Genomic DNA, 18,679 nt, shown 5'->3' on the forward strand with positions numbered 1-18,679 from the left:
TACCCGTTTTTTTTAACCATTTTCCCTCTTTGGGTTTGGGGGAACTTATCTTCAGTCCATCCATCCTTCCTCCTATATCGGTCCATCCAAATCTCTGTTTACTCACGCTTTTCTTCAAAACTATCTGTCTGTCTGTCTGCCTGCCTTCAGTATGTCTGGCTTCAAATCAATCTGTCTGTGTCTGTCTGTCTACGTACCCTACCTACCCATCCATCCACGTCAGCCGTTGCTTCATTATAGTTCTTCCTGCGTCTTAGCATGAAGATGTTGTTTACGTGTAGCAGCTGTAGCCTCCACCTGTTGCCGAACTGCTCCCGTTTCCGCACCCGCACGCAAGTTCTCCTCCGCACAAACAAATTCCCTGAGTTGTGAGCATATAAAACAACTGTCCGCCGCAAATACCTCGAAAGTTACATTGACCCCCATTCACAACTCGATTATAGGAATGAACAAAACTGTTGTTAGGATTTCTTCACTTAGACATTTTTGTTTCATTATTTGGTCTGTTTAGTCTTTTTTTTTACCATACCATGTTTTTGTTTTACCATACCGTCCAGCCACCTTAACCCTTTAAGACCTGTAACGCATCTGTGTCACTTTAGATTTCTTTGGCTATTCAAAAATAGCAGATATACAAGCTCGTAGCGCGGCACCGAGTGCCGCGCTACGAGCTTGTAGATCTGCTATTTTTGAAAAATCGTGAAAATTATTTTTTTTATATTTTTTTCCGAAAAATTGTTAGGATTAGATGCGGCCTCGGGTCTTAATGGGTTAACAGTACCCATTAGTAATTGCTGCTAAATGTAGAATGTGTGTGTGTGTGTGTGCGTGGCGGTAACGTAGGCTGAGTCACAGCTGGGGAAAGACAGGAGCAGAGGGAGAGTTAAACGTTCAAAGACCAGAGAAATGGCCCCTTCGAAGACCATTTTTTTTGTCGACAGTTTGTAAATATTAAAATATGAAAATGTAAATTCAAATGTAAGATATATCTGCGTTGTATGAGTCTACCTAAACGTATAAAGTCGGTCCTTTGATAGGCGGTCTAAATGTCGGTGACTTTTGTCAAGTTGACTGCTGTGTTATAGTGTCTCTATTATTGAATGTAAAAAAAAAACGCCTCACTTATAATGCTAAAGCGCTTAGACGTGAACTGAAAGGACTTAGGTTTACACGTCTGTGTTGTATGTGTGCCCTCGCCACCTGCCCAGCAGGAAACATGTGCCAAAGTTAATCTATTTATCTTAACCGTCGTGTTTTTGTCCATTTGACTGATAATGTTCATTTCTTTAAAAAAAAGCCGCAAGATCTTGGGACATTGACTGAAACCTCTCAGCAAGTATGGAAGTCTCAATTTGTATAAAAAATACATATATGATATTGTACTGTGATATTTGATCTTTTTAATCAAATAATTTATCAATGTTCATGTGTGAAGCACACACATGCACACACGCACGCGCACACACACACACACACACACACACACACACTCTGTTATACAAACACAAAGTGCGCCATTTGAGTGATCCTGATCCGAATTAAATTCATCTGAAGTTAGCATCAGTCAAGCCGCCTTCCTTCCTCCTTTTCAAAATGGTGTACTACTCCTTTAGTCTATTATTGAGCCTCGAAGCTCTAGACACGTGTGTATGTCAGACCACGGCCCAATAGTGTCTTCAAATCAGTTTTTAAATGATTATTTGCATTTGTTTAAACATGTCGTCTCTGTCGGGAGGAAACCTCATTATGTCCAAAACTGTTACTTTTCAGGATTCAAATTTTAAAAATAGCAAAAGTAGCAGATCTACAAGCTCGAAACATGTGGCTTCGCGCCGCGCTTCGAGCTTGTAGATCTGCTACTTTTGGTCCTTTTGTGTGACGCTGTATGATCAAGTACAGGGCTTTAATTTACGAAAAAAGCACTTAAAGGAGTAGTTCACCCCAAAAAAATCTTATTTTCTATCAATTACACAACCCATGAAGCATTGAATTTATGATTTTTTTATTTCTTTTTTGGGTCACATTCGTAAGCCAATAATTTGATGACCTGCGGAAAGATGCTAATGTATCCGGTAGGAGACTCAAGAAAATACACCCGGTCATCAAATTATTGGCTCAGGGATGCGTGAAAAACAAAGAAATCTCCATGAATTCAATGCTTCATGGGGCGTGTAATTGATAGAAAATATGTTTTTTTTTGGGTGAACTATTCCTTTAAAGTTATAATATAGTGATAAGAGGTGAGACTGAAGCATAACTTCATGCTCTGTCGTTTGAAGGCGTCGCACACCAAAAGGTAGCCAATACAATGCGTTGCGAGCTTGTATTGTATCGGCTATTTTCGGAAGTATGAATCAGGCTTAAGTCGAGCCTAATGGTGTGACTGAAATGGATCAAAGTACATTTTTTTCACTGCAATTTCTAACCTAGTCAACTCTCTCCTCTAACACTAAAAGTGGGTATTTGCTGGCAAATATTTCACATTTACCAAACGTGTGGTGCAGGATTTGCTTCAGCTGAGACAAACTACTACAGGATTCAGTCCTTGGACACTAAAAAGTACAAAATGTACATAGTTATTGTGTTAATTTGTCTTTTGATTGTCACTTTTATGTACAGGACTTGGAACAATGGAATCTCATCATTATTACAGCAACAGCTTGGACTTTGAGGTTAACAGCTTTGTTATGGCGCCATCTATTGGAATACCTTGTACATTAGAATAGCACTAAATACATTGGTCCAATGCTGATGAAATGGTTTTATAAAATGGTCTTGTGTTTCATTTAGAACTAATGCTTACAATAGCTTGTGGTTATAAGCAGTGGTGGAAAGTGACTAAGTACATTTACTTAAGTACTACAATTTTGAGTTATTTGTACTTTACTTGAGTATTTCCACTTTCCAATACTTTTACTTCTACTCCACTACATCTTGGATCCAAATATTGTACTTTTACTCCACTACATTTATTTGAAAACTTTAGTTACTAGTTACTTTGCAGATATAAATAATTTATTACAAAACATACATTAACCACTTTAGCCCTATTTTATACATAGGCTATTTGAAAACAGCAGATCGACAAGCTCACAGCGCGTCGCGACGTGTTGTGAGCTTGTAGATCTGCTATTTTCAAACAATTCAGTACTTTAACTTTTGGTACTTTAAGTACATTTTGATACCAATACTTATGTACTTTTTTTTTTTTGAACACCAGACCTTTACTTGTAACAGAGTACTTCTACATTGCAGTATTGATACTTTTACTTAAGTAAAACATTACATGTTGAGTGCTTTTTCCACCACTGGTTATAAGCACATTTGCTGTCAACGTGTGTGTGTGGAATCAAATTGCCGTTGGTCTTGCCTTTCAAAAAATAAAAACGTTTTCCAAACAGCAGTGGTTCCCAGCTCCAGCCCTACGGAGCCACACTACTGTGAGTTTGCTTTTGAATTATTATTATTAATATTATTATTATTAATATAACAGGCTGTTAATTGCATTCAAGTTAGTTAATCCCATTATTTAGATGTCTAGAATTGAAAGCAGTAGTGCATACACCTAGCACCAGAGTTGGGAACCAATGTCGGCTCAAGTTTATGAGTTACTGTCATATTTTGTGAATTTAGTTTTTGTATTATACTTTGATGTTCATCAAGTTCTTGTAATATATAAATACAGTGTAACTTTTCTTTTTTATTATTAAAAAAAGGAAGGAAAAGAAAAAGAAAAAAGTAATCAAACCTTGTACGAGCCTGGATTTATTTTCAGCAAAATAATTTTAGCTCTGAGGTGATCTATGTCTTGTGGCTTCACTGTGAGACTATTTTAGCGCTATCATGGCACTTTTTTATTTTTCTCTTTTTCTTATCATTACTACCTTCTTTTTTTGTGAGGGAAATAACCAGGTCCAAGTTGTGATGGAATGTCTGGTTACTGCTTTTGTATCACGTGTTGTCATCAATATGCCATGACAATTAAATATGTGACAATGTTTCCCCCTGCCTCTGGAGACACAATACTGCAACTTTTCTGTTGCATTGCCTCTTTAATTGCATTCACCAGGTACCTATACTACCTGTGTGTGTGTGTGTGTGTGTGTGTGTGTGTGTGTGTGTGTGTGTGTGTGTGTGTGTGTGTGTGTGTGTGTGTGTGTGTGTGTGTGTGTGTGTGTGTGTGTGTGTGTGTGTGTGTGTGTGTGTGTGTGTGTGTGTGTGTGTGTGTGTGTGTGTGCGTGCGTGCGTGCGTGCGTGCGTGCGTGCGTGCGTGCGTGCGTGCGTGCGTGCGTGCGTGTGTGTGTGTGTCTACGTTAATTGGTTCCTAATTAGTCAAAAGTAATTAGCATGAAAGCCGGCAGCACTTTGGGTCGTGAACATATGTGCCACATGGAGGTCTAAGTGCATTCAGGTGTTCACTTATTCCGGTGCAACACTGCACCAGGTGAATTACAGCCTCTGTCGTTGAAGTTGTGCAACAGTAATTAATGAAATCATCCGGCGTAGACACCGAAGGGGCATCGTAATGAAACCCTGAATACATTTGGAGCACTGTGATACATAATTGAAAAGCAAGGCTAAGGCTTTCGAATGCAGCTCGCAAGCAATGAAAAGTATTGATAATGCACCTGGCCGTGGCCTGATATCTCATTAAGAACTGAGGCCGATTCTACAAATGCCTTCCAAATCAGTAGTTCTCACACTTTCAAGATTTTTCCAAAAATGTTCAAAAATAGCAGATGTACGTGACGCGCTGTGAGGTGAGAGGTGAGGAGGAGGTCTGGTGATGAGGCTGTGGATCAAGGGTTTCCATGGATTATGCTTGTTGAGTGTTATTATAATTGAGTTGTTATTGTTATTATTGGACACTTTGAAACACTTTCTCTCAACTGACCAACTGACGACAAATTTGCTTTAATTGTCCAGTTCTGCCCCTCTTTGCCTTGGTAGCAAATAGCACCTTCTCAACAGATGACATGCCATGTTTTTGCTCTTTTCCACTGGTGGTCCTACCGTTGACTTGACTCACGTACTGTACGACGTACATGGCACAGGTATCACGTACAATACCACAAATCTCCTTCAACATATTAATAATAATAATAATAAACTTTATTTGTATAGCACCTTTCATGACATGAAATGCAGCGCAAAGTGCTTTACAGAGCAAGAATACAGTTACAGTTACAACCAATTTAACAATAAAGCAAACAAAAAATAAAATAAAATAAAAGCAAAAGCATAAAACATTAAAATAGGCAATACAGTGAGGACTTAAAAATCAACCAAAGAGTCAGCTAAAAGCAAGAGTGAAGAAATAGGTCTTGAGCTGTGCTTTAAAGCTATCGACAGAGGCTGCCTGTTTTAGGTGTAATGGGAGTTTATTCCACACTGTTGGTCCGTAAAAGCAGAATGCTGCTTCACCGTATTTTTTATATGTCATTTTAGGCACCTCGAGTAGGTCAGCACTTGAAGACCTGAGGGTCCGGTTTGGATCATGTCTCTCTAGGCAGTCATAGAGGTAGGAAGGTGCCAGACCATTTAGAGCTTTATAAACTATTAAAAGAATTTTAAAATCAATCCTAAAAACAACCGGGAGCCAGTGTAGTGAAGCTAGAACTGGAGTGATATGTTCTCTCATTCTAGTTTTAGTTAAAATTCTGGCTGCCGCATTTTGAACAAGTTGTAATCTGTCAGTTGTTTTCTTAGGCAGGCCAGAGTAGAGTGCATTGCAGTAATCAAGCCGAGAGAAAACAAAAGCGTGGATCAGCGTTTTTGCGTCGTCTAACGACAGATAGTCTCTAATTCGCGCAATATTTCTAAGATGAAAGAAAGCAATCTTGGTGACATGATTAATGTGTGCATTAAAATTCAATTCAGAGTCGATAATAACCCCCAGGTTCTTTACTGTGGTGTTACTTTCTACAGCCAGGTTACCAAGTCTACTTATTATTAATTCTCTCTGCTCACTGGAGCCAATTATGAGAATTTCTGTTTTATCCTCATTTAGCTTAAGAAAGTTCTCACTCATCCAGCATTTTATACTGGACAGACAGGTCAACAATGGGTCTAGAGCGCAGGGGTCGTCTGGAGCTACCGAAAGATACAGCTGGGTATCATCAGCATAGAAATGGAAGTTCACTCCGTGATCGGCGATGAGTTCTCCCAGTGGTAGTATATACAGGGAGAACAATAAGGGACCCAGAATTGAGCCCTGTGGAATACCAGAACAGATGTCATGTTTGTCTGAGTCAAAATTAGCTAGGCTGACAAAATAGCTTCTGCCTGTTAGGTAAGAGTAAAACCAAGACAAGGCTGTGCCTGACAAACCAATCCAGTACTCCATGCGTTGTAGTAGAATTTTGTGATCAATCGTGTCAAAAGCAGCGGTTAAGTCAAGGAGTAGGAGAACAGATATATTTTTGTTGTCAGCGGACACCCTAAGATCATTAATTACTTTTACAAGTGCTGTTTCTGTGCTATGACCTTTCCTGAAGCCAGATTGGAATTTGTTATGAACCTTATTGTTCTGTAGGAACACATCCAGTTGATGAAAGATAGTTTTTTCTAAGACCTTTCCCAGAAATGGCAGATTAGAGATTGGTCTATAATTACCCAGCACCAATGGATCAAGGTTGTGTTTCTTGAGTAGCGGCCTGACTACAGCCGTTTTCAGTGAGTCTGGAAAGACGCCTGAAAGTAGAGAGCTGTTTACAATTCTTAGGATATCTCCAATCACGCTGTCTAAAACCTCTTTGAGAAACGGGGTGGGTATTGCATCCAGTGAACAAGATGATGATGTCATCTGTGATATAGTTTTACGGAGTTCCTCTTCATTAATTGTGCAGAAAGATATTAGACTTCCTCTGGAGTGATCTACGTTTTTGCACCATGCACCATTTGCAGCATTTGCAGTGCTAGCAGCAGCATTCATAATACCAGCTCGAATGCTAAAAATTTTGTTTGCAAAAAAAGACGCAAACTCATCACACTTAGCTTTAGAAGCAGGGAGCGACTCCTTGTAAGCCTGGGGGGGGTTTAAGAGATGTTCAATGGTAGAGAATAAGACTCTGGCATTTTGCTTGTTGTCATTGATAATGCCTGAAAAATATGCTTGCCTTGCCAAGCGCAGTGCTTTGTTATAGGCCACTGTTGACTTCTTAAAAATCTCTAGGTGGACAGTGAGTTTGTTTTTTCTCCAAATTCGCTCAGCTCTACGACATTCTTTCTTGAGTGAGCGCATGTGCTCGTTGATCCAGGGTGTTACTCTAGAATTAAGTTTCTTTTTAGTTTTCATAGGAGCCACTATGTCGAGAGCTGACTCTAATTTGAGATTAAAATGTTGAACCATATCATTCACTGAGGGGGCATCAAGTAGGGGGGGCACCTGCACACACGCCAGATGACGAGGAAACTCGTTTGCTGCAGATGAGCTGAAAAAACGTTTTTTTATAGTATATTCTGTATTGTTTTTCCTTAGATCAAAGACAGTTATATTAAAACACAATAAATAGTGGTCTGTTAGTTCGGGCTTATCAATAATACTGTCAACAGTGATATTCAAACCTTTAGTGATCACCAAGTCCAGGGTGTGGCCATGTTTATGTGTTGGCCCAACAACATGTTGAATAAAGTCAAAATTGTGCAGTAACTGTAGGAAACCCATAGCCACAACATCTGAAACAATGTCAACATACAAATTAGCATCTCCAGTAATCAGAGTTCTGTCATAATTAGTGGAACAGATAGATAAAAGTTCTGATATTTCTGTTAGAAATAAGGCTTTGCTGCACTTTGGAGGTCGATACATACTAATCATAAGCACAGACGATTGACTCTCCAATATGGTGGCCTGGTATTCAAATGATTTAAAACTGGCAAGGTTTGTCAGAGGTTTGAATTTTAAAGTGTCAGAAAAGATATTCGCCAGACCACCTCCTTTTTTTCCCTCACGTCCTGAGTGAATGAAACTGTACTTTGGTGGGCATGCTGCAGATAAGAGCACCGCTCCATCAGAACCAAGCCAGGTTTCTGTTAGAAAGATAATATCTAGTTTCTCTTTACAGATGATATCATTTACAGAGGAAGACTTGTGATTAAGTGACCTGATGTTAAGTAGGGCCAAGTTTAGCTTAAGGCATTCAACTACTTGGTTGTTTCCTCTACATGGAATGCCTGTTAAATTTGCTGTATTTGCAGAGCGTTTAAAGTCACTCCTTGTCCTGGGAACTCTATTTGAGATAACAGTGGAAATATTGTAAACCTTGTTTTCTACAAGGCTAACTAAAATAGCCTTGGGCCCAGACATGATTTTGGCTATGCATAATGGACCCTGCCTATCTCAGCAATCAAATGTATTCTCTAGACGTAGGGAAGCCGACAGGACGTTCTTGTTCTTGCAATGGCTCCGTCGAGGGGCGATGGGTGGGGGGCAGGGCACGGTTGGTGCTTGGCGTTTGATTTGGGGGGTGAGTCTAGTCCCCGCTCTAATCAAGTCGTTCATGCTACTGGTGAAATCCAGAAGAGGTATTGGGGACAGGGAAAAAGATGATGATGAGGAGGAGGAAGGTGATGACGTTGGATAATCTTCCTCATTGAGAGACTCCTCTTTGTCTCCTTCCTCTTCCAGCATGACCGTGGCTGCTGAGTCGACGTCAGGGGCCGTGGCAATCTCCTCCTGTGGATTTAGGCTGTTATCAGCGGTTGTTTTCAGCACGCTGTCCTTTGTTTTTGTTTCCGAGTCTTCACTATCAGAGAGTTCATTTGTTATGGATGTTCCTCCACCATCAGCAGCGGTGGGGGGTGGTGTGACAGCGTATTCGTCCACACAGAGCCATTCACCTTGGCATTCTTCAACGGCAGCAGCATTATCTGTTGTTATGGAAGCAGAGGTTGACGAAGACAGGGGAACATTGTAGAAAATGTTTGACATAAACAATTTTGTTCCCAGCTTGTTCAATTTAAGGCCATCCGAAGAAAAAAGATGTCTTCTATCCCAAAAAAATTTGAAATTGTCAATAAAATGTACAGATTTGTTGGTGCACATAATTGAAAGCCATTTGCTCAGTGCAGACAGTCTACTGAAACGTTCATCGCCACCTCTTGTAGGTGGTAGTGGGCCGCTGATGCACACCTTTACATCAAGTGAGCTGATTTTGCTGAATAAGGCTGTGAAATGCTGTTTTAGGATTATATCCAATTAATGAGCATGTCATCCCGACACTATGAGTCACCAAAATTATTCAAACAATTTTTGAAAGATTATTGTGAATATAAAAGACAAGAGACAATTATAGACAATATTTTTCGCAAAAAAAGTGCCACGGACATAGACAAGTCTCCTCCTTCTCATCACGCCGCCTCGCATCAAAGCCCCGCCTCGCGGCGCTGCGTCCTCCTTCTCGTCCTCGCGAGCCTTGCGTAATAAACTCTGTCTCGAAAAGCCCCGCCTCGCCCTCAAGCCCCGTGCCTAAAGACGAGCGTGCCTTCTCCAATTTCCCTGGTTCTCCAATTTCCCTGTGACATATATAACACAATACAAACACAATGGTCTTATTCATGATTCTTTTTTTTCTTTTGAGCAAAGGTGTGGACCTGCCCTACCTTGCCATATCCAATTGATGACATAATCAACAAACCTGTTTGTACCAGCTCGCTCTGCTGTTAGTAGAGCGAGCAGTGAGCATCAGCAGCCATGAGGTAGGCTATGTCTCTCATCTTTAGAAGCAATTCAGTCTTTTATTATGTATAATTTACATAATGTATTGTATTATATATTATGCCAGCCATGTATAATACATTAACACGTCATATGGGTTTAGAAATGATGCACTACTTCTAATTAACTGTTTTTTTTTTTTTTTTTACTAAAATCTACTTTTGTAAAAGCAGAAATACCACAATGTAGAAATACTGTTGCAAGTAAAAGTATTGCACTAAAAATGTTGAGTACAAAAGTATTGGCATCAAATTAAAGTACCAAAGTTAGAGTATTCAATATGAATGGCCCATTTCACAGACTTTTCAAACATGTTAAAAGAATTTTTAACTTTTTCGAAAAAAAATGCAGGTCTACAAGCTCACAAAACATCACTATGCAACGTGTTGTGAGCTTGTAGATTGGCTATTTTCAAATAGCCGAGGTAGTAGTCTAAATCTGCAAACTTGTACGTTTTCAAATAATTGCAGTGGTGTAAAAAGCAGGCTACAGTATTTGCTTGTATGTTTGATGTAATTGTACTTGAGTAAATATACTCTTTGTAAATATAAATATAACTTTTACTTAATTACTTTCCACCACTGGTTTTGGTCTTTCTTTTAGCAGTCACAAGTTGAAGACCGTGCACATGTTTAAATGTGCACTCTGTATCACCTTTGTGTTCTGCATAACTTCTCTCCTATATTCAATTGTCAGGTGAATATCCTTTTAAATTACATTTTGTTATTCTTCTTCAAGATATAGCATATAAAACCATATACTAGGTTGCTGTACATGTCGGTTATGCTTCTCAGTCAGTAAAAAAAAAAACGTTTGATACTTTTCTATCAGCTATTTTGTGCCATCTGTTCCTATGAATACACTCCCAATGGCCAGTGTTGCAATGCTGAATTGGAAGGTGGTTGCACTCTATTTTAGCGCACGTCGGTTAACACCGACACTACAGGTCACACAATGGACAATTGATATGCATCTAGGCTCATTCCTATGTTCATTCCCTGGTGTGAGTCGGGAGCCTTTGTACACTTTGTTGAGGTGTGAATTTAAAGTTGTTTGAAATCTATGCGCGTGCCTTCGCGTGCTCCTGGTCAAATAGGGTCCTGCACGGCGTGCAAGGCAGTCCAGTGAGCATTGCACCCCTGCCAATGGCCCATGGAGCGAAACTGGATTTGGAAAAGGACATAGATGACGCCCTTGACCTTCGGTAAGCTTCATTTCTGTTTAGTTTCGGTCCACATATGATCCATAATATTTAGGGCATAACAGTGGGAATATGGGATAGCCAGGCTCCTGGTGAATCATGACCATTAAACATTTGATTCTGTGTCAAAACAATATTTGAAAAAAATGGGTATTTATTAAATATAGTATAATATAATTAAATATTCAAATCCGGTCAAAAAGTTGACGGAGACAACTTGGCTATAACTTTTCTTGTCGTTACACGTTACCAGGAAGACGTAATACCCCCCCAAAAAAGCAAAACGGTGAAACAAGCACTCTTTTTAGAACATTTTTGCCACAGCCGAGTTAAGAGAAACGGTTGGTGGTGTTGCATTGTAGAGTCCAGTCTGTCATTACCTTTCATTTCCCCATCTGTCCGGTAAAAATATGACAGCCAACAATCCCAAATTCCCACATCAGTTTTCGATTGCAGTCGTTAATGAGTGATGATGATGATGATGATGAATGATTTAGCTTGCCAGTGGGGCAGAGTGTACTTTCACAGGACTCAGCGATATCGTTAATCAACAGAGTTGATAAAGAATGTCTAAAGATTAATAAAGCAGGCCTGCTATATAGAAAAGAGGGCGATACGCCTACAGTAAATGTTTGAACAAATTTACTGTGTGCTGTGTGCTATACTGGCACTCCCCTACCTACCTGGCTCTAAAAATAACCTTATGATATGTGGAAAGTCCGTAAATCAGAAAAACAAGTGCCAGCCAGGATATTGTGACTGTGAAATCGAGATGTTTTTTTATAGAGAGAACAAAGAAAGGTTGAGCATTTGATGTGCAGAAAAGCACGTAGGACGAAATGGACATTGAACTCATCATCAGGTGGCCGTGTCTGGGACGGCCACCTGAAAGACGCCGCCCCATTCATCGAGATTCCACCTATTGTTTAAGAATTGTATATTAAGCTCTGTAGGTTTAGAGCCCAGTATGTTGACTTCATGCCCTCAATTGGCTATTATAATCATAACTAAACTGCCTGGACATTGATTTCCTTTGGTTTCCTCCTTTAACAATATCAACGGACTTGTTGGGTTTTTCACATGAACACATAACTTAATGAAATATTTCTCTGGTGTAAAGGTACAGGAAAATCCTAACAGAACATAGGGTTGAGGGAACTTGAGCTCCCTCAGTGGAGTAGAAGTAAAAGTATTGACAATTGGAAATACTCCAGTAAAGTAAAAGTACCTCAAAATTGTACTTAAGCACAGTACTTGAGTAAATGTACTTAGTTACTTTACACCACTGGTGGTAGACCAGGGTTCAAATCCGGGGTAGTGAAGCTTTAATGCGTGTAAAACATTTTTATGTGCAGGGCGTTGCTGAAAATGAGCACTTGTGCTCAGCTACTACCCTGGGTAAATAAAAATAAAAGAAAAAAAAAAAAATTAATAACCCTTTATACTTTTACATTAATAAATGTCTAAAACACAGGTCCAGAACTGATGTTCAGACAAGCACATACTGGGGAGCTCCTGTCATCTGGGAGGGAATGTTCATCCCAGATGATTATGACAAGATGCACAAGAGGAATAATTCCACAGTGGCTCTCATGGTCTTTGCTGTGGGCAGGTTTGTTAAACATTTGGATTGTAGGCAAAATAAAGTTGCTATTTACAATGGTCCAAATGAAGAAAAAAGATCCAATATTAATGTTCATAGTACGAGGTCGAAAAGATCAAAGGTCAAGGTCACAATCAATATGTGTGAATGATCATTTAGCTTGAGGAGATGATTGAGGAGATGCTTATGTTTTGGGTTGAAATCATCAAAGTGAATGTTCACAATCAAGGTCAAAACTGAGATAGGATGTGGGAATTTTCATGAAACTTTGTGCAAATTATCAGTAGGCTGCCCCAAAGAGATTGTAAGATTTGGGTTGAAAAGGGCACACAGTCAAGGTCACAATTGATAGACTAGAACAAGAGATATTGCGGGCATGGTTTAGGTGCTTCTGTTTAAGGGGATTTGTTTGCTTATCTGTGAAGCATTTTGTAACTCAGTTTCATAAGGTCCCATATAAATAAAGTTTAAAATATAAGTGTTGTGGAAAAAAACAACTGAATTAATATTTGTCTCCATTTCCTTCCAAGGTATCTTGAAGCCTACCTCGGGTCCTTCCTTAACTCTGCAGAACGTCACTTCATGATCGGCTTACCGGTAACATATTATGTATTTACGGACACACCTGAGAAGGTCCCAGACATCAAGCTCGCTCTAGAGCGAAACTTGACGATTATCAAGGTGGACAAGCACTCTCGGTGGCAGGACGTCTCCATGATGCGCATGAAGACGATATCAGATATCATCGAGTCGGACATTCGTCACCATTGTACCCACGTCTTCAGCTTTGATGTGGACCAGGTGTTTGCAGGAAGATTTGGTTCAGAGGCGTTGGGGGACTCTGTGGCTTTGCTCCACGCTTTCTACTACCGCCTCCCAAATAACCTGTACACCTATGACAATAACCCCAGGTCCAGGGCCTACATGGGAATTGGAGATGGAGATTTCTATTACCATGCTGCTGTGTTTGGGGGTTTGTGGCAGAACGTGAAGTCCATCGCTGATGCCTGCCACCAGGGCATCATGGAGGACAAAAAGAACAATGTGGAAGCCCTGTGGCACGATGAGAGTCATCTCAACAAGTACCTGTGGTTGCACAAACCCAGCAGGGTGCTCTCTCCTGAGTACTGCTGGGCCCCCCAAATTGGACACCGGGCTGACATAATTATCACCCGCCTTCTCTGGGCGGAGAAACATTATGACAAACTCAGAGATTAGCGCCCAGGATCACAAGCTTAGGCATTGGCACTGGGTGAAAAATGGGTTAGAAAATTGTGGGATAAAAATTAAGAAGGAAAAAAAAAGACACTCAGAAAATCATAACTTGACGACTAGGAGGACCACATTGTACAGGTAGAAACACAGTACACTGCATGGTTTTGTCCTAATCGATGTGGATTGAAACGTTACGGTGTAGGTTGAAAGCAACATAATGCATTGTTTGATTGTGATCTCAGAGAGAGAGAGAGAGAGAGAGAGAGAATTGATGGTCGAGTGACCATCAGTTTCTATTGAGAGAGGGACCGTGGGGATTGGCATGCACGAGTTTTTGGCCGAAATGTGGTGGAAATTGGAGAGGTGTTCTGGCATAACATAGCAACAAACTGTCCCGCCCCCCTCCCCCCTGTTTCTCGCACATGATTGGCAACAGGGGAGACCCGTACACTGTACACTGCATGCGCGCGGCTTCTCTATTGTATAGATAGATAGTCGGCCCATGGTCTTTTCTGACGCACCTGTCGATATATGTGGTTTTGCTTTTTTATGTTCCAACAAATGTAGAACAAATATTTATGCAGCTTTTATTACTTATTGTGTCTTAGCTATGAGACAGGCTTTTTTTTTTAAGACAATTCATTCTATCCAGATAGGACAATTGAGAGTGACAGGAAAACTAGAGTAAAGACAAGTCAATTACATGCAAAACAGGCTTATCCAAGCCAGGAATTGAACCATGGAGGTTGCCATCACATGGTCAGTATTGTAAGACACTGATTGGATGATTCTTAGAGTATAGGATACGTACAATACAACAAGAACACCATTTGCAGAGAATCAAATGCTGCAAAGATCATGTCGAAAGGAAACAGTGAATTCCCGCACACTCTAATCTAATGCATTTCCTGTTAGAACACAAAGACAAAAATATTGCTTTGATGGCCTGCAGTGATTGCTGGGTTTCAGTGACTGTGACAGTGTCACGTTTTATCATGTGAATTGCAGGGCCGGTTTCACTGTTGGATCTTAAATGCTTGCTATTTTATCTCTGAAATCTATGAAAATCTTTTTAAACTAAGCCCTCTGATTTAATGTAGCCTATTTATCTTGTATTTGTGGATGTGTTTGATGTGTAACTATTCGGTGCACCAGGTGAATTACAGTCATATGGTTGAAGTTGTGCTACAGTAATGAATGAAATCATCTGGCGTAGAGACCGAAGGGGCATTGTAATGAAACCCTGAATACTATAATAATTTGGAGCACTGCGGTACACAATTGAAAAGCAAGACTTTCAAATGCAGCTCGCAAGCAATGCAGCCGGTGGAAAATATTGATAATTAATGCTGATATCTCATTAAGAACTGAGGCCGATTCTACAAATGCCTTCCAAATCAGTAGCTCTCACAATTTCAAGAGTTAAAAAAATAATAATAAAAAATAGCAGATGTGCAAGCTCGCGGCACGGCACAAAGTGACGCGCTGTGAGCTTGTATATCTGCTATTTTTTGAATAGTCAACGCTAAAACCCAAAATGACACTGATGTTTTGGTAACAAACTCAAATTATCAAATATATTTGCAACATGGCAAAATAATGGGTGTAACTGTAACATAAAGTAACATAACACATAATCATCAGAACACATATCTATAACAACAACTAAAGAACACATCAATAAACAATAAGTGTGTGTACGCCCTGGTGCATGCTGGTAAGTCCTTCTCAGTGACACTGGCACACACCCTGGGACACTACACAGTATGTTCACGTTTTGGTGTCAAGGACACAATTGTACGGTAAATATTGCCTGCAAGGTCTCATAATTGCTTAATGAAACTCATCAGAAAGGGAGGAAAATACTATATAACAAAACTATCTGACTTAGACACTGCCAACATGATTAGTCATTGTTTGATAACAAAATGAACTGAATAATGAAAGCAAACTTTTTTTTTCCTTAACAAAGAAATTCCATTAAAACTAAATATCTGACTACTCCATAATCACTCCCATGAAGATACTTTGCTTGGCACAGTGAATGTCAATCATGTTCTACTGGCAGAGCAAATGTTTTTTAGTTTTCTCTGGTGAAATGTTTGAAATATCTTCACTTTTGTAATTGCTTCTAGCAAACGTTCTGTAGTAGTGCAGGTTTTGTCTGTTAAATTGAGGAAGCCATTGTCTATGGACAATGTTAAATAAAAGCTCAGCAAAAAGTGTTATTTTGTCAACTGCTGTAGTTACAACTTGCTCACATCTTTGTTAGACAAACCTAACCATTGTAGCATCTCTTAAAAGTGTTACTAAAGCTTGTGCCTTTTTCCCAGTGCAACAGTTACTTTTAACCATAACAACCACACCCGATCTAACCCAAACCTACAATAACCCTTTCTCTGCTAATGATTGGGTCCCCAATCATTCGTTTTCTGGGGAGCTTTCATGTTTTCTCATTGATCTTTGAAGTGGGAATTTTTGTGGATAGGATTAAAAGTTATTTGTTTATTTTTCATGCACAAAAAAGGATTTAGCATTTCACGACATGCCTAGAATGCCTACAATAGGGACACCAGGTTGGAAGTGGTTAAATGTAAATGACGGCAGACTTCGGAGGAAGGTCATGCAACTTGCTACAGCAGACCCAACACATGACTGTGTTGGGTAAGTGTAGTACTGTAACTTTACCACTAGAGGGCCCTCTAAGGCCTTGGATTGTAGATGTGATGTCTCAAAGCCTCAAAGCTGCATTTACTGTACTGTACACTGCAAATGTGGTCGTTAATGAATCACATATTTAAATTATATTGGCTGGCTAGGGGGCACACTATTGCAACAAATACTCAATTAAATTCAAACTTTATTCCAGACACTCAGGGGGTCCATAGAGTACATACAAAATAATATTCCACACATAAAATAAATGAAACAGCTAAAAAACATAAAATCATAAATAGAGGCAGAGTGTTTACTCAGCCTGGACGAGCTCTTCCCAGCATTGGCTATATCCTCAATAATACTGTTCCGGGACTCATCCAATCGAGACATAAATCCATAAATTGAGTGCAATTAAGAGAGCCTCGCATGTATGGTTTCCACATGTTACAACAGGTGACTGGCACTATGCCATCTAGGGACCTTAAGTAGAATCCTCAGGGCATCATTGTAGGCCACTTTAAGTCTCCCCATGCTACCTTTCTGCAGATCTTCTGCAGAACTCACAATGCGTCTTATCTGCTATTTTCAAATGGCCGAAATGTAGATAGGGCTGAAGTGGTTAATGTATGTTTTGTAATAATGTTTTTTTTTTTAAATCGACAAAGTAACTAGTAACTATACATTTTTCAAATAATTGTAGTGGAGTAAAAGTACAATATTTGCCTCTGAGTTGTAGTGTAGAAGTACTGAAAGTTGGAAATACTCCAGTAAAGTAAAAATACCTAAGTAAATGTACTTAGTTACTTTACACCACTGATATTAGCCGGGGCATAAAGTCTGCGGCACTGTCTAGATATATCTCTCTATCATCATGGAGATCTTCAGTGAAAATGTGGCCAAGGTACTTAATTTCCTGGCATACAGCAAGACGACTGTCACATTAAGTGAAAAGCTGAGAAGACAAATGTCTCGTCCTCGTGGCTTCTCACCACCATTACACTACTCTTTTATGCATTGTGTATGATGTCATGACCGTTGCCATAATTTGAGCACACTTTCAATAGCTGTAACCCTCCAGATACTATTATTCAATATTATTTTTGAAACAAAATGAAAAATAAAATGGGCGTGGAAAAGAAGAAAGAAAAACATTAAAAGAAGTGAACTCAATTTCTGTGGTGGAAAGAAGAAGGGGTGATAAAATGGAGATTTAAAATATTTCCTGGCTCTAAGCCCATCTGGCCATGTATCAAATCCTCTCTCAGTCTCTTGAGAGGTGAAAATTAACTGCTAGACACATTGTAAATGACTGTGGATTAACACGTGTGCGTGTGTGCGTATGTGCGTGTTCGTGTGTGAGTGAGAGAGTCGGTGAGTGAGTGAGAGAGAGAGAGAGAAAATTGTGTTGCCAATGTAAAGGTATGTTTCTCATGCCAATTAAGCCCCTTTGAATTGAGTTGAATTGAATTTAGAGAGAGACAGAGAGAGAGAGAGAGAGAGAGAGAGATGAGATAAGTGCTGAGAGAGAGAGAGCGAGCGAGCGATGAGGGTGAGATAAGTGCTGACATGCAGAAAGCAGCAATGTTAGATTAGATATTTGTACGTTTTGAATGGATGAAATCAAACAAAACAAAGTCAATCCTCTGAGGCAAAGGACATATGATGGAAAAATGCTTGCCTGTAGTAGCTTGTATTGTGAAATGACTATATATGTATCTATGTCAGCCTGTACATAGTGTATTTTGCATTGTAATACTGTAGTGTACAGAGTTTATAGCTTCTTTTGACGGCATGGCCCCTCAGATGGGAGCCATCTACTAGAGTGTCTGTCTGTCTGTCTGTCTGTACTTTAGTTACTTAAACCACTGAGTGCTAGTAGGACCAGGAGGTACAGTACCTCCCTGAGTTTTTTTTGTTGTTGCTTTTTCACATATTGTGAATAGTTTCCTTTAATTGAATCTTATACTGGAAGTCAATGGAGGTGGGATTGGGCTGGAACTTAGAAGCCATGCCGGTAATTCACCATTTTGAAAGTCACAGCATGGCATCGGTGTATCAATATGCCTGGAAAGAATTTGCTGCAATTCGTATTCAAATTTGTGCTTGAAGAGGGCTTTTACGGTCTAATGCAGTGAGGTACAGCTATAACCTTAACAAAACATGTTCCGGTACATTCTGTAACGTTTATTGAATAAGGCCAAAATGTAAACAAAAACAATATCCAAAAATGTGGGCACGGTTTCAGCCTCATCCGAGCCTCGTTGACTTCTATTAATTAAGGTTA

At 39.7% G+C, this 18,679-nt stretch overlaps 1 protein-coding gene across 4 annotated transcripts; it reads left to right on the forward strand.

Moving 5' to 3' along the window:
- The first annotated feature begins 9,674 nt into the window (after window positions 1–9,674).
- Window positions 9,675–15,942, forward strand: LOC311040690 (N-acetyllactosaminide alpha-1,3-galactosyltransferase-like). Of its 4 annotated transcripts, none has more exons than XM_084051019.1 (5): window positions 9,675–9,699; window positions 10,325–10,414; window positions 10,815–10,922; window positions 12,394–12,531; window positions 13,053–15,942. In XM_084051019.1, the coding sequence occupies exons 1-5, from the start codon at window positions 9,695–9,697 to the stop codon at window positions 13,738–13,740; spliced, it is 1,029 nt and encodes a 342-aa protein (XP_083907145.1). In that variant the 5' UTR covers window positions 9,675–9,694; the 3' UTR covers window positions 13,741–15,942. The 4 variants fall into 4 exon arrangements, with proteins under 4 accessions (XP_083907145.1, XP_083907146.1, XP_083907144.1 ...); XM_084051018.1 differs by having other exon boundaries at window positions 9,689–9,699; window positions 10,322–10,414; XM_084051020.1 differs by lacking the exon at window positions 10,325–10,414.
- The last annotated feature ends 2,737 nt before the right edge of the window (window positions 15,943–18,679 follow it).

Source organism: Gymnoscopelus microlampas (assembly GCF_963454915.1).
Source record: "Gymnoscopelus microlampas genome assembly, chromosome: 24".
In the NCBI taxonomy this organism is placed as follows: Eukaryota; Metazoa; Chordata; class Actinopteri; order Myctophiformes; family Myctophidae; genus Gymnoscopelus; species Gymnoscopelus microlampas.

Excerpts from the sequence above, each read along its gene's own strand:
- LOC311040690 (XM_084051018.1), top strand. Across the intron at positions 10,923-12,393 it reads GATGACGCCCTTGACCTTCG|GTCCAGAACTGATGTTCAGA; the intron begins GTAAGCTTCATT and ends TCTAAAACACAG. Across the intron at positions 12,532-13,052 it reads ATGGTCTTTGCTGTGGGCAG|GTATCTTGAAGCCTACCTCG; the intron begins GTTTGTTAAACA and ends TTTCCTTCCAAG.